The sequence below is a fragment of the Hippocampus guttulatus genome, chromosome 4, assembly GCF_054856545.1.
Source record: "Hippocampus guttulatus isolate MCC_2025c chromosome 4, RoL_Hgut_1.0, whole genome shotgun sequence".
Taxonomy (NCBI): domain Eukaryota; kingdom Metazoa; phylum Chordata; class Actinopteri; order Syngnathiformes; family Syngnathidae; genus Hippocampus; species Hippocampus guttulatus.
This window is the reverse complement of record NC_141264.1, coordinates 9,468,893-9,483,097: the sequence shown is the minus strand read 5'-3', so window position 1 is coordinate 9,483,097 and position 14,205 is coordinate 9,468,893. Positions and strand designations below refer to the sequence as shown.

Here is a 14,205-nt window from a genome sequence, read left to right as displayed (position 1 = left end):
GGCAATCCCTGAATAAAGAGTGGAGTGAATCGAATCCATTATTTTATTTCCAACTCACATATCGGTCAAGCCCCCCACCACCAAGTACCAGGAGAGAAAAAAATCTTGGTGCCGTGCCTGGACCAGAAGCTGAATTGGTTGCAATTACTAAGATATACCACAAGGGAGCGTAATTATCACATTTGTCTTCCGACAGTGATTGCATCGCTGAGTCTTCAAAAAAAGATAAGACATTGCGAATCTATTAGCTGTACCCGAACAAACCTAAGTGCCCCCCCCCCCCTCCACTTTTTTAAAGCACGGTGCACATTTTAAAACTACAAGTTGAATTCTCTTGTTAATGAACTGTCCACTCTGTGATGGTGCTGAAATGCCTCCGTGCACCTGCAGTTCCATTTGTGATCTGAACTCACTCTGCGTGCGGTTTTAACACCACGCAGCAATGTCTTTCGATTCAACGGGGGCGAACGCAACAGAGTGCACATAGCCTGCATGTCATAAACACAATGTTTACTTTGGAATGAATCGCGCCCTCGCGCCACTTGTCTAATTGCCAATTACTGTGCACAGAGACACGCTTAGCATCTATTTGGCCGCGTAAAGCTGTAGCCTGGATACAGCACCGAGCGTCTTGGTATTTGTGATCGTAAAGAGCCAAAGGAGAACGATGGTGGGGGCGAGGACTTATAATTTGAAGACTTGCCAGGGGTACATTGTCAAATTCAAAAGGCATTTCAAAGAGTCCAACCATTCACTTTTTTTCATTCTCCCTTTTTTCCAGTCTTTTCTGCCCCCCCCCCCTCCGCCCCCAACCCTCCACCTCTCGCCCCTCGAGCTCCCTGCTTTCTTCTCGCACGGTTGCAGGCCGTTTGAATGGACCAATGGGCCTTCAAGTTGGAGACATTGGAATGCAAATGAGGTCAGCGCGTGCTCGGGGCCCAGTGAAAGCTCAGATTGTTTATTGAGCTCCCGGAGCCACGCGCCTGGCCCGAGGGAGCCGGCCCGCGGAAGAATCACACAGCGGGGGCGGGGCCTCGCCACGGAGCGTGCGGGGAGGGGGTGGGTGCTTGGGTGGAGTGTGCGTCAGGGCGCGTGTTGAAAAAGAGGAGTGCTGCCAAAGTTTGGGTCACATAGGCTGGTGAAGAACAGCAGTCAAGAGAGATTTGAACCACAGTCGACCACCACACGGTCCCCCCCACACGAAGGACCCGAGAGCCAAGCTTCACCGCATCCATCACGGGAGCTGTCACAGACATGGCAACCATCACCACCACGCAGACCGCCTTCACCTTCGCGCTCACTGAGAGACGCTCCGGCTTGAGCGTGCACGCTCCGGCTCAGGATTGCTCGCTCCCGACCGCGCACGAGCAGAACCGAAGCAACAAGGTGCTGAAGAGACAGCGCTCCAACTCGCCCGAGCTGCTGCGCTGCAAGCGGCGCCTGAGTTTCAACGGCCTGGGCTACTCCATCCCTCAGCAGCAGCCCGTGGCTGTGGCCCGGCGGAACGAACGGGAGCGGAACCGGGTCAAGCAGGTCAACATGGGTTTCCAGACGCTTCGCCAGCACGTGCCCAACGGGGCCGCCAACAAGAAGATGAGCAAAGTGGAGACTCTGCGCTCAGCGGTGGAGTACATCCGAGCTTTGCAGCAGCTTTTAGACGAGCACGACGCGGTGTCGGCGGCGTTTCAGTGCGGACTGCCCTCGCCCACGCTTTCCAACACCTACTCGGCCGACCCGGAGTCGCCCCACTCCACGTACTCGTCCGATGAGCCTCTGAGCTCCGAGGAGCAGGAGTTGTTGGACTTCACCACCTGGTTCGACCGGTATTGACGCAGCACCACACGGCGGCGCCCGTGCGTAAAAGCGAGCCGGTGCATGGCCCGCACCGGAGACGCGGCAGTTTCGAAGAGTGTTGTGACCGCCCGCCCTCACCTGACTCTGCGAGCAAAGCAGCCAAGCAATAATGACAGCGTCTGAGGGAGTGAAGGGGTGAAGGGGTTGGACTGTGTCATGTTGACGCGCTGAAGTAAATACTGTTGAATAAGTGCAATTAGGCGACGCTCAGACACACGCGCACACAGACACACACGTACAAACTCACATTCAGCCACAACCGTCCTCAAATGACTTAAGATGGACAAACATGTACATTTCTTTCTTGTCATTCATTGTAACATGAAGACCTATTTTTGTACACTGAAAATTGTGACTGACTGATGGGCTAAGTTTTATCAGCAATATCAAGGCTACTACCTGGGACGAATTGTAGTTCATTTCCCTTTTTTATATCAATCTATCTAAAAATAGGAGGCGATAAGGAGATCTCTTTTGATGTATGCACTTGTTCTCCTCTTCGTGTAGCCTCCAAATGTACATATTTGATTTTAACAGATATATTTGTGTAAAACGAGTTTTATAAATAAAATAATCTATTTATATTACATGCTTGTGTGTGTGTGTGTGTGTGTGTGTGTGTGTGTTTGCTTCCATCTTTATGACCTTATGTTCACGCGTGGGAGGGAGTGTGTGGCGGTAATTGAGCAAACTATGGAGCACTTCTATTTAAGTCCACCCCCCCCCCCCCGACCCCCGCCTCAGTGACCTTTCCCCGACTTGATTGGGCACATGGGGCTAAAATTGCGCAGCTGGGTGAGTCCTCAATAAGCATTAGAGACGCGCACTTTCCACGACTCTTTGTCTGCATTCAGGGAGGGGAGATTAATATTACTTTTCTTGCATTGCATTGTTTCATGCCTGCACTATTTTGCCTGCAGGGAGAGTGCTTTTTTGGGGAGGAGGAGGGGGCAATTCACTCTTCTCAAAGCCCATTTGAAATACGGCCCCGGGAAAGTCAGCAAGACAATACGTCAGGTCAAAATTCGTATTGGCCTGACTAAAATCAATCTAAATAAAAACCTGGCCTTGTAGGCTAGTTGTATCCCGACTGTGTTTTTCAAGCAAGGCTCAATCACGAGCACACCTCGTGCAAAATAGGGAGCACAACACCCCACTGTGGGCGCCATTGTGCTTCCTTTGCGCCTCATTATTTAAATTTGGGGCCTTTAGTGTAGCTGATTAAACTCATTACTATTATGATCATAGCCATCAAAGTCTGATGGCAAAAACAGATTATGACTTAATATGTAACTATTTTCCAGATGTAGGATGTGGAGGACACTTTGAATCACAATTATAGGTATACCGTAGCTTTCATACAAACAATCATCTCTCTCTTGCTCCCTCTCTCCCCCCTGCTCCCAACTCTCAACTGTAAAAAATAAAATAAAATAAAGAGATCACTTTGAGTTACATTGTGCTGTTAAAGTGTTCCCTTTATTTTTTTCGGTGGTCGACCGGTTAGCATGTCTGCCTCGCAGTGCAGAGGTGCAGGGGTTTAATTCCAGCTCCAGCCTTCCCATGTGGGGTTTACATGTTCTCCTTGTGCCTACTTGGGTTTTGTCCAGGTACTCCGGTTTTATCCCACATTTCAAAACATGTATGTCAGGTTAATGCAACACTCTAAATTGTCCTTCGTTGTGAGTGTGAGCGCGGATGGTTGTTTGTCTATGTGTGCCCTGCCATTGGCTGACAACAAATTCAGGGTGCACGCCGCTTCCTGCCCGAAAACAGCGAGGATAATCCCCAGCACACCCGCTATCCTTGCGAGGATAAGCACATTGGCCGAGAATCGAACTCTATGCCTCTGGACTGTACGGTGGACATACTAACCAGTCGTCTACCATGCCACCGATAATTATCCATATAAATAATATAATTAGCTTGCTTTTAATTTTGTAGTACATTAAATGAGTTAAAAACAGTATCTCTGTATTTATAAAAGAGTAAAATCTCGAACAGCAAACACACTCTGTTTAACTTCAAAATAAATTTCCCACATTGAGGAATGGAAATTAATCTGTCCCCATATTGTGTGTGTAAACATTTGCACAGTTCTGTCATGCAAGTATAACAAAGAAGTTAACTGTCCATCATCCTCAATGAATTGTACATACTGTATACTAAAATAAAAAAAACCTCATGCATCATGCTGTTTAACATTCCGAACACTCATGCAAGTGCAAAAATAAGATGATTTTGGTGCTTTCCTAAACAACTAACAATGTACTTATGCAGAAATTTAATGACTAGTGGTGCACTCGTGGCACAGTGACATGTTCGGGGAGGAAAAGTCCTGTGTGTTCCTGGGGGGTGTTTTCATGTAAAGAATAAACACAGATAACATCATGGCATCCTTTCTTCCCCTTCTTCTTTTTGTCATGACGTTGACTTACTTTCTCCCTATAGATAAGTGTGCCATTTTCTGACACGACTGTCAATTCTGTTTTGGGTTCTGTGGTAATCACAACAAACACTTCACACGTATAATTCTGTGGTGGCATGACAAAATCCTAAGTAAATCTTTTTTTATTCAGAACTTTGACATTATTAGGATTAAATTTATTCCTTGATTGACTCAGTTGTAATTGCATGGTTCTTCTGTCTCATTGGGAGGCACGGAGAGTGAGTCCTATTCAACTGAAGTTTAAGTTACGGGTTCTTGGATGTTCTGTAAAAAGGCTATACACACACACACACACACATACACACACACACACACACACACACACACATACACACATGGGGCCTGCAGGTGTTAGCCACGTGCCCACACTTGGGAGGGGGTGACAAAAGCTCTGGTGCATCCATTGGTCAGTGGCACAGTCAGGATCAAACAAGTGATAAATGACTTCAAGAACATAATGTGTCGTATAAGCCTCCTACGTCACCAGGACTCTCAAAGACAAATCAAATCGGGGCGTGCAACACCCCGCTGCCCCATTATGACACGCTTGATGGTGTCTCTGATGTCCTTGAGTGTCAACCAGAGGCCAGCTTTCTCAATGAAAGAAAGCGTTTGTCCACTGACGGATTGATTGATACGCAATTTTCCCCTCAGCTATAGCGGGACAAGATGAATTTATTCATGCTACTTTGTCCTCTAGGGTCATTTTCATGTTGCAAATATAAGGGCCATGTTCACGTTAATCCATCATTAAATAATCCATCACGTGCAACCCATTTATGCATCCAGTCCAATGTGACAAGAGTGTGTGTCTGCTCGCGCCTACATCAGGTCTTGCTGAATAAATGGCCAGGAAGTGTGTTTTAATCCTGAAATATGTTTGCCCGTGTGTGTGTGTGTGTGTGTCACAAACAAACCAGCAACACAACACAGCATTAAGAAGTCAGAACAGATTTACATGATATCAATTGAAGTGGTGCTGTTTGCATCACTGATTTGTAAAAAGCCATTCAGGAGCTCAGTGTGATTCAGTCAGCCATACAAAGTCAGATCAGTGAGTCAGATGAATTCACAACATGTTCTTTTCTTCGCAGTCAGTTGCATTTTACATACATTATAAAACAAAGCCAATCATTATATTCAACTATATTGTATATTTAGAACTTGCGCACGCACACAAAGTTCCAGTTCCAGCAAGAAGCTACAGTAAATTGGCATCTATTTTTGGTAAATTTAGTTGATTGGACGTGATTTGGAAAGATGCACACTTGTCTATAGAAGGTCCCACAGTTGACAGTGCATGGCAGAGCTCAAGCATGAAGTCAAAGGAATTGTCGGGACACCTCCAGGACGGGATCGTCACAAGGCACAGATCTGGGAATGGGTACAGAAACATTTCTGTTGTTGTTACTGTCCCAATATGCACGACCTCCATCATCCAAAAAGGGGAAAACCTTGACTCTTCCTGAAGTTGTCTGTCTGTCAAAAACTGAGTGATGGAAGGAAAAGAACCTCTTTCGGAGCTCCAGTCTTCCACTGTTGGAAAGAGAGAAGCTTCCAAAAGATCTTGTGCTGGACTGAAGCCACTCCTTAGTAAAAAGTACATGGCCAACATCATCTCCATAGTGAAGCGCGATGGTGAAGCATGAGTATATTTTTCAGTGGCAGAAAGTCGGAGAGTCGTAGGATTGAGGGGTAGATGAAAGCAAAGACACATTCTGGATGCAAGCCTGCTCCATCGTGATCTTGACCTCAGACGGGGGTGATAGTTCATCTGTCAGCAGGACAATGACCCTGAGCATAGAGCCAAGACAATATAAAGGAGTGCCTTCAGGACAACTCTGTGAACGAGCCAAGATTTGAATGCATCTGAACGTCTCTGGAGAGGACTGAAAATGGCTGTGCACTGACCCTGCCCATCTAAACTGATGGAGCTTGTGAAACTCCCCAAATATCGGGCCAAACTAGTGGCATCATATTCCAAATGACTTGAAACGGTAATTGCCACCAAAGGTGCATCAACAAAGTAGTGAGCAAAGACGATGAACACTCTTAATTTTTGTTACATGTGCACTTTTCCCCCCGTTTTTGTTCAGTTTGAAATTTTTTGCTAATTCTTTTTCCCAAAAAGCAAAGCAGGTTCTTAAAAAAAAAAAAGGGGTAAGTTATTCTTCAGTCAAATCGAACCTTAAGGTGCTGACAGGGAGATAGATAAGTGTCTTTGTGGCTTGAGATTGAGATTGTGCATGGAAGTATGTGTGTGATCACGTGTGCTTTGTTGACTCTCATTAAAATTGGCATATTTTTGTCCAAAGTTTGACCTGCCGTCAGTGTTGTCAAAACTCTGTAGTATGCATGCCAGGCCAGTAGTTGGCAATGCCACTTTGTAAAAGACAGCAACTGTTCCTTGATACAAACTTTTATTTGCATATTTGAGAGTTTAGCATTTGTGTGATGCAGACCAGTAGAAAACCAGTTGAGGGTCTCAGTGGGTATACCAACAAGAGACATGTTCTTTGTCCCCTCTGATTTAGCCTTGAGTTTACCTATGCAGCTCATAAATGTGTTGACATTTGCCAATGAGCTGCAATCGTAACCAGAGCACACCGATATATCTTGTCATTTAGAGAGGACGATTTTAGGTCTACTGGTAAAGGTGGCAATTTACATTGAGTACTTTCACAAACTTCACTTTGTCCTTTCTCCCGATGGAGCTATGTGCGCTGGAAATCCACACTCAGGCAAACGTCGTGCCTTCTGTTGACAGCCACAAAGTCACTTCTGCGTAGTGAAGAAAAAAGTCAGTCTTCAGTCTTGGGAATGAAAGGAGCATGGAACTTGAATCCCTGACACCTCTGCATGTGTGAGGAACTAAGCTCAGGCTGGAAGGGGGACTGGGGGTGGCTGGTGCAGGGATGGGGTTGGAGGTGTGGCTGTGTAGTAGAGGGTTGTGTGGAGGCGGCGGGGGCTGTGATTTGCATGGGCTATTGTGCTGCACAAGTTTGGGTGTTTTTTTTTTTTTTTTTTTTTTTCTGTCCCGAGCCCTTTTGGCCATTTACTTCCACTCTGGCTGGCTGTGGTGGGCTGTGAATAGTCTCGGCTTGGAGGAGACACAAAGGTGCTTTTGTGCTCAGGCTGCACCATATTCATCATGTAATGCCTGTAAGACAAATCTGATTGGACGTCTGTGTCACTTTGATGTGGGTCCAGAATGCGAGTGGCCCTGAGATTGCTAACTTCACTCTCTCGCCTATTCTGCAGCATTGATACGGGGGCGGAGGCAAGGCAGAGTGAGAAGAGGTGGCTTGGGGGAGAAGGAAAGCGCAGGCAGGGGGTCCGACTCATTATTTGCTGGAGAAAATTCATAATAAATTTGCCCATTGCACAAAACCGGGTCGAGATGATTGACACTACTTTACACCAGGCTCAACAAAAGCGCTGATTTGAGCAGAATACCAAATGAATGGGCGAGCGTGGACCTAATTCAAACAATTTTAATCCTCCCTTATTTCTCCTTTCCCCATTTACCTCACACTTACCCTCTTTCTTAGCTCCAACTTTCTTGCCTCTTTTGTCTCATTGTACAGGTTAATTCTACTCTAACGGATGTGCTAATTACTGATGGGTTAAACTGGAGGCTGGTGGACTCTTGTGATGCAGAGCTTATAGCGGCCCAATGACTGTAATGATGGTTTCGTGCAAGCTTGCGACAGCATAGAGTGAGACGAGTGCATTTCGCTGTTGAGCTCTATGGGGAAGTGAGAGTCAAAACTATGGAGCACAAAACTTAGAAATACTGAGGTTAAAAAAAAAAAGACGTCAATATAATGAGCAGCAAACGACAAACATAGAGCCTTAGTAGCGGTATTATCATTATCATGATTTATTTCCTATGTTCTCATTAGGGTTGCGGGTGGGTTGCAGTCTATAGGCCGAAGTACATCCCAAATGACTTTGGGTGAGATGTGAGATACACTTTTGAATGGTCGCCAGGCAGCCGTAAGGCACATATAAACGAGCAACCGCTCACACTCACCTTTACACCTTGCATGCATGATCTCTGAAGGTGGGAGGAAATGGAAGTTCCTGGAGAAAGCCCACCCGAGCGCAGGGATAACATGCAAATATAATCACATAACGGGGTAGGACTAGATAAGTTTTTTACTTCTTCCTACTCCCTTGAACATAATAACTGTGTTGAATGAAGATTGATTTCTTTCATTTTACTTTTTTTTAATCTACCTTATTTTCTGTCAAATTGTATAATATGTTTTATGTTCAATAAACAAACAAACAAACAAACAAACAACTCAGAGCCAGGATTTGAACCCAGAACATCTCAACTGTGAGCCAAACATGCCAACCTCGATTCCATATTGAATCATTACATTTCTTTAAATTTGATCTAGGGAGTACTGTATATCCGGTTTGCTAATAAAATGCATCAAGGCGACAGGTGAGGTACATTAAAATGCTGATTAAAGCATGTTTATTGTACAGGTGTTGCGTTGACTGATGCAAATCGACAATAAAAGCTTCCCATATGCATACCATAACCTCACCTGGCGACATGTCAATCACATTCACAAAATAACGATCTTTGCTGACCTCTGATAGAAAGCAGACAAAACGGCCTGGGTTTGTGGTGATAAGTCTAACACAGGACACATGACACGGCTTCGGTGGGGGGGAAAGGGGGTTATATAAACATCCGTCCTAAAATAACGTACTAAAACATGTTTTTTCATTTCAAACAGAAAACATAAAAAAGGCAAGTATATTCCAATTGTATAATGTTTCTTACTGCGCCTATTGCCCGAAGACAGTTGGGATAGGCCTCAGCACACCTTGTGAGGGTAAGCGCATTCAAAAAAACGGATGGATGGATGACATTAATTAATTTAATTTCTTGGGTAGAACTGAATGATCTGTTTAACTAAGGATGGAGCCAATTTTAGCAGAGGTGGCCAGCATCCTGAAGAGAAGGCAAAGAAATATTTCTTTGTCAAAACACAGGGATGACTCGGGGCGTTATTTTAAGAGGGCAATGACGTACAATAAAGATGGCAGTAATAATAATAATATCACTTTCAATTCAATGATCTATAAAATGATTCAGAGGGTTTGATGTAGGCTGTTGTCAAGACCTGATTGCAGCAGGTAGTGCTGCCACTACCCCTTTGGATGCCTTACACTGAAACGTCAGATGGCGCCCTCGCATCCCGCCACTTTTTCATGCCCCAAAGTTCATGCCACTGCGCGGTATCTGCACATCAGGAGTGGCGGCCCTGCCAAGCAAGCATAAAATTTAGTCTGCTTTTAACAAAACACCCGACCATGGTGCCGAACTGTCTGGCAAATTCCAAAACACACCAGCACAAAACTCACAAAAAGTTGCGCCTGTTTTTATACTTTTATACACACTTGCACTACAAATATAGACCCCATGGTGTGAAGTCATCATTTCAAAAAATTTACTCCTCAAACGGTCCGATTACATATCGTGTGTAGACTTGTTCTTTCTGAGCTCAGTTTAAAAAGCTTGCCCCCTTTCCCCTGCTACCATCAGGTGTTTTCTTTCACTCAACAAAACGTAACGTCTTAAAGATGGGTTGCTGTACAAATGTGTTGCCTGTCTGTTGGTCTCAGTTTTACACACACACACACACACACACACACACACACACACACACACACACACACACACACACACACACACACACACACACACACGTACACACACATTCACGAATGCACACATACGCGCGCATACACACATACACACATACGCGCGCGCACACACACGCACACACACGCATACACACTCACATACACATTCACAAATGCACAAATATGCACACACACGTACACAAATGCACACATTCGCGCACACACACTCACACACACATTCACAAATGCACACATATGCACACACACACATACACAAATGCACACATACGCGCACACACTCACACACACATACACAAATGCACACATACACGCGCACACACGCACAAACAAACACACACACACACACACACATACATACACACACACACACATCCCCTTCCAAAAACACAAACATGTACTGTACTCACAACGTTTACCCCCCCCCCCCCCCCCCCCCCCCCCGAGTTCTTAGCAGGTTGGAGCATGCCTCCGCAAAACCTGATCAGTGACGCACAGTAAAACACACACTGTCCTCAAAATGGCATGTGTTTCTATTGTTCACTTAAGCCCTTTCTCTCGACGGGGGTATGTGTGCTGTAAATCCACACTCAAGCAAAACGTCTTAAACATGTCTTCTGTTGACAGCCAAAAAGTTGCTTCTGCTTAGTGAGGAAAAAATTTGGTTGTGTTGAATGTTTGTACAGCGTGTCTACCAAGTCATTCATCACCAAAAAAATCACAAGGAGACCAGTTTTCAATATGGTACATTAACAATTAGACTGGATTGCATTTCTCTTAACTGGACTGACTGGATCCTAAATGGAGCAGTAAAATGTAACAGTTAATCTTCTGATTTTTGTCAGAGAAGTGTCAGAGGAGTGAGAATTGAGGTTGTCAAAGAATATATAAGATTTTGCTTCTTCTGTTTCTACTTCTACGACAACTTCGACTGTTGCGCTTTCTTCTTCTTTGAATTTTCCCGAAGTGTGGATGCCAGTATGCCTCTCTTGGGCGGGCCTGCGCCAATGTGGCTCACTGGGGAAGATTTTCTCTGAGGTCCCTGCCTGTCGGTGATGAAACATACACAAACCAAAACGTTGAATATCGTTTCTACATTTCTGTAATTCATAGGATAAAATGTCAGCTGATTTATATACTTCACAAGTCAAGTGAAGTACAACTTTATTGTCAAATAAAGTTGAAATTTCTTCCCTCTCAAGACAACATAAAACGAGAGGAGTTCAGTTAAAATTAAGTTGTAAAATAAAGTAAAGTAGTAAAGTTAAAAATAAATGAAAAAAAACAGAGAAAAAAAAAAGCAAATGATTTGAAATACAATAGGAATACACTTGCCCAAAAATCCTATCAACAAATAAGAAGGCCAATTATTATACGCTTGCCTATGCAAATGACAGTTTATATACTGTTGACATGTTTACTAAACCTGCCTTTGGTCAAATGATGGCAGCGAAGGGAAGTCAGTGGGAAGAAGAGGGGATTTGACATCGTGCGTAGGGACATATGGGGAGGGTTTTTTTGGGGGGGGCATCTGTAGGTCTACTACTTTTTCCACTTTAAGAGTTAATAAAAATGACAATATCAGTATATTCAAGGCGACCCACCCAACACACACCCATTTTGACATCCCTCGAGTCCATGCTGCCCTTAGCATCTACCCGCATGCAAAGGTCAGTCTTGGTACAACAACAGGTATCTTGTTTGAGGGAGGAGAATCGATTGGTGGATGAAACATCGCTATGTGTGTATTGTACACCGTACACTATAAGAGCAGCAAGTATTTTTTTTTCTTTTCATGTATGGGGTCACAAAAGAAAACTCTGTTAAAATGTTAAAAATATGTACCGATAAGTGTGTTAGAATTACAGTGTAGAAAAATGCACATGGATCAAACACTGCATCAGGTGAATGTCACTTGAACATTGAATTGAATTGAAATGGAATCTTGAACATGAAATTAGTGGTCAAAAATGGTCGAGCATGCACACGCACGAATGCACACGCGCACACATTTGCATGCATGCACCAAGTCCCCTCTATTATCAACAGATATGCCCTGGTTTATGAAGTCCTGCCCCCTCCCTAAAACAAGGTAAAGGGGGGATTAGTGAGCACCATTTAGGGGCTCCTTTCAGCCCCCCGTTTCATTTCATTAGCTTGTGACCTCTCCAGTTAATTATTGTGATCTGGCCACAGGCCTGGCCTGCGTTTAATGATGCTGACTTACTCACCGCCCCCATCACAGTGCACAATACTTAACACACCCATTGAGGCCGAGGAATAGGAGGAGTAAAAAGGGATGAGGAGAGAAAAGAGAAAGATTGAGAGTGGCATTTACCAGTCACCAGCAGCGGCTGTATGGAAAGAAGCAGAGCGATGGCAGGGTGGCGCAAAGCCTTCAGACTTTTTGTCCGTATATGCTATTGTCCCCAATTGATGGAGTGGCTCTCCTTTTTAAAAGGGTGAAATTGTTGCAAAGCTTAAAGCTGATTCCGGTCAAAAGCAGGAAAGAATAAGAGTACAAGAATCCTGTGCACATTCTTGCAATCTTAGGAGGGATGGAGTAAAAAACATATACCTCAGGAGTTGTTTGCTATACTGTATAAGGCCATTCAGAGGAATCCATGAAATAACAAAACATTGCCCATACTTTTTTTCGGCTTTGATCCGTGCCATGTGTTCCATGTATAGATTATATTTATTCATTACTGGTACGAGCAAAGCAATAACGTGACTACTCATGGCCACGGAGCAACATACAATACAGTATTCTCAACTCAACTCAGCTGTATTCATAGAGCACTTAAGAACAACCGCCACTGTATGCAAAGTGCTGTACACAGAGCAAAAATAATGCATACCACAACAAACAATAAAACAATAAATGAATAACAAATACTGTACAGCAAAAAGCACAAATTATTTAATTTTAGCAAAACATAAGATGTTGATGACTACATTGTACCGGTATATTTATTTTTCCCCAAGGTTTTTAGCCCTGTATTTGCTTGTCAGTGCCGCAGGTCACTTTACTGTGTCTGGATGTGCATGTAAAAAGCGTCCCCTCTTTGTTACGGCCCTGGGCCCACAGCCAGCCCCCCCCCCCCCTCTAAAACTTGAGCCACTCACACACACACACACACACACACACACGTCTCTCAAACAACTCTCTGCGTGTGTTGCCCTCAAATTGCAAATGACAAAAAAGGAGGATAGAAGCGCAGAGACAAGCATCACTTTAAAAAGCAGGTGTCCAGAACTTTTCAGTGCTTGTCGATTTCAAATGGAGATCCTTTGACCTCTGTGCTCGAAAGAGCTGGTGGCTGAGGTAGCCAGTCAGAGGCCTAATCAGTCTCATCTAACAATACTGGGAGGTTGAGGGTTGTCACTCCCTCTTTCAGAGCGGGCCTTCAATGAAGCCATGGCAGGGGAACCTCTGATTGATTAGGGCTTTTTTATTGAAGTGCATGGCAGTGTGTGTGTGTGTGTGTGTGTGCACATATAGGGCCCCCAACCAGGAAGATTTATTTAAATCCAGCCAGAGAGCTCACTATAATTATGACTTTTTCTTTTTGCTGGCTGGTTCAAGTTGACAGAGAGGGTTCTTATGGCTCACTCCACCCTCTCAGCCTTCAGAAAGGCTAAAGAGAGATTATTGCTGGCCCAAAGAGTTCAGACCAATTGGACTCATCAGCGTGGCTTTCTATACCTGAGAGAAGGGGCAGACATGTCCAGAGCGAGACTCTAAAAGGGGAAAAAAGGACGTAAAACAGAGATGAAGACAAGTCACTGTGTAATCCCGTTTCAGACACATTCAGTGACACCAGAGGCATGAGCAGCCAATGTATTTCAAATGTATCGCAGCGGACAAAAGTGTGCTGGACTGATTCAGTGGCAGGCTCCAACAAGCCAGAAACCCCCCCAGAAGGTCGAAACCAGTTCAAACATACATATTTGTACAATATTGGTGATCTTGTGTGGTCTCATTGGTAAAACTCTCACTTTTTTTTTTTTTTATTACCACATTGCCCTCTATCAGTGTGTGTCTACGTTCACTCGACAGAAACCTCCCAAAGGTGTCTGGCCTTCTATTGTTCAGTGACACCGACCGTTTGCTCACAGTGTGTTTTCACCTGCTCTCTAGGTGGTACCTCGAATAATTTGTGTACTTTCCCCTCACTTTCTTTGTAGTTCTTGGAGGGTCTGTGTCTTTA

The 14,205-nt window shown here is 44.5% G+C and overlaps 1 protein-coding gene across 1 annotated transcript; it reads left to right on the top strand.

Moving 5' to 3' along the window:
* The first annotated feature begins 1,149 nt into the window (after positions 1 to 1,149).
* ascl1b (achaete-scute family bHLH transcription factor 1b) lies at positions 1,150 to 2,339 on the top strand. The gene has a single exon (XM_086109371.1). The coding sequence runs from the start codon at positions 1,255 to 1,257 to the stop codon at positions 1,828 to 1,830; it is 576 nt and encodes a 191-aa protein (XP_085965497.1). The 5' UTR covers positions 1,150 to 1,254; the 3' UTR covers positions 1,831 to 2,339.
* The last annotated feature ends 11,866 nt before the right edge of the window (positions 2,340 to 14,205 follow it).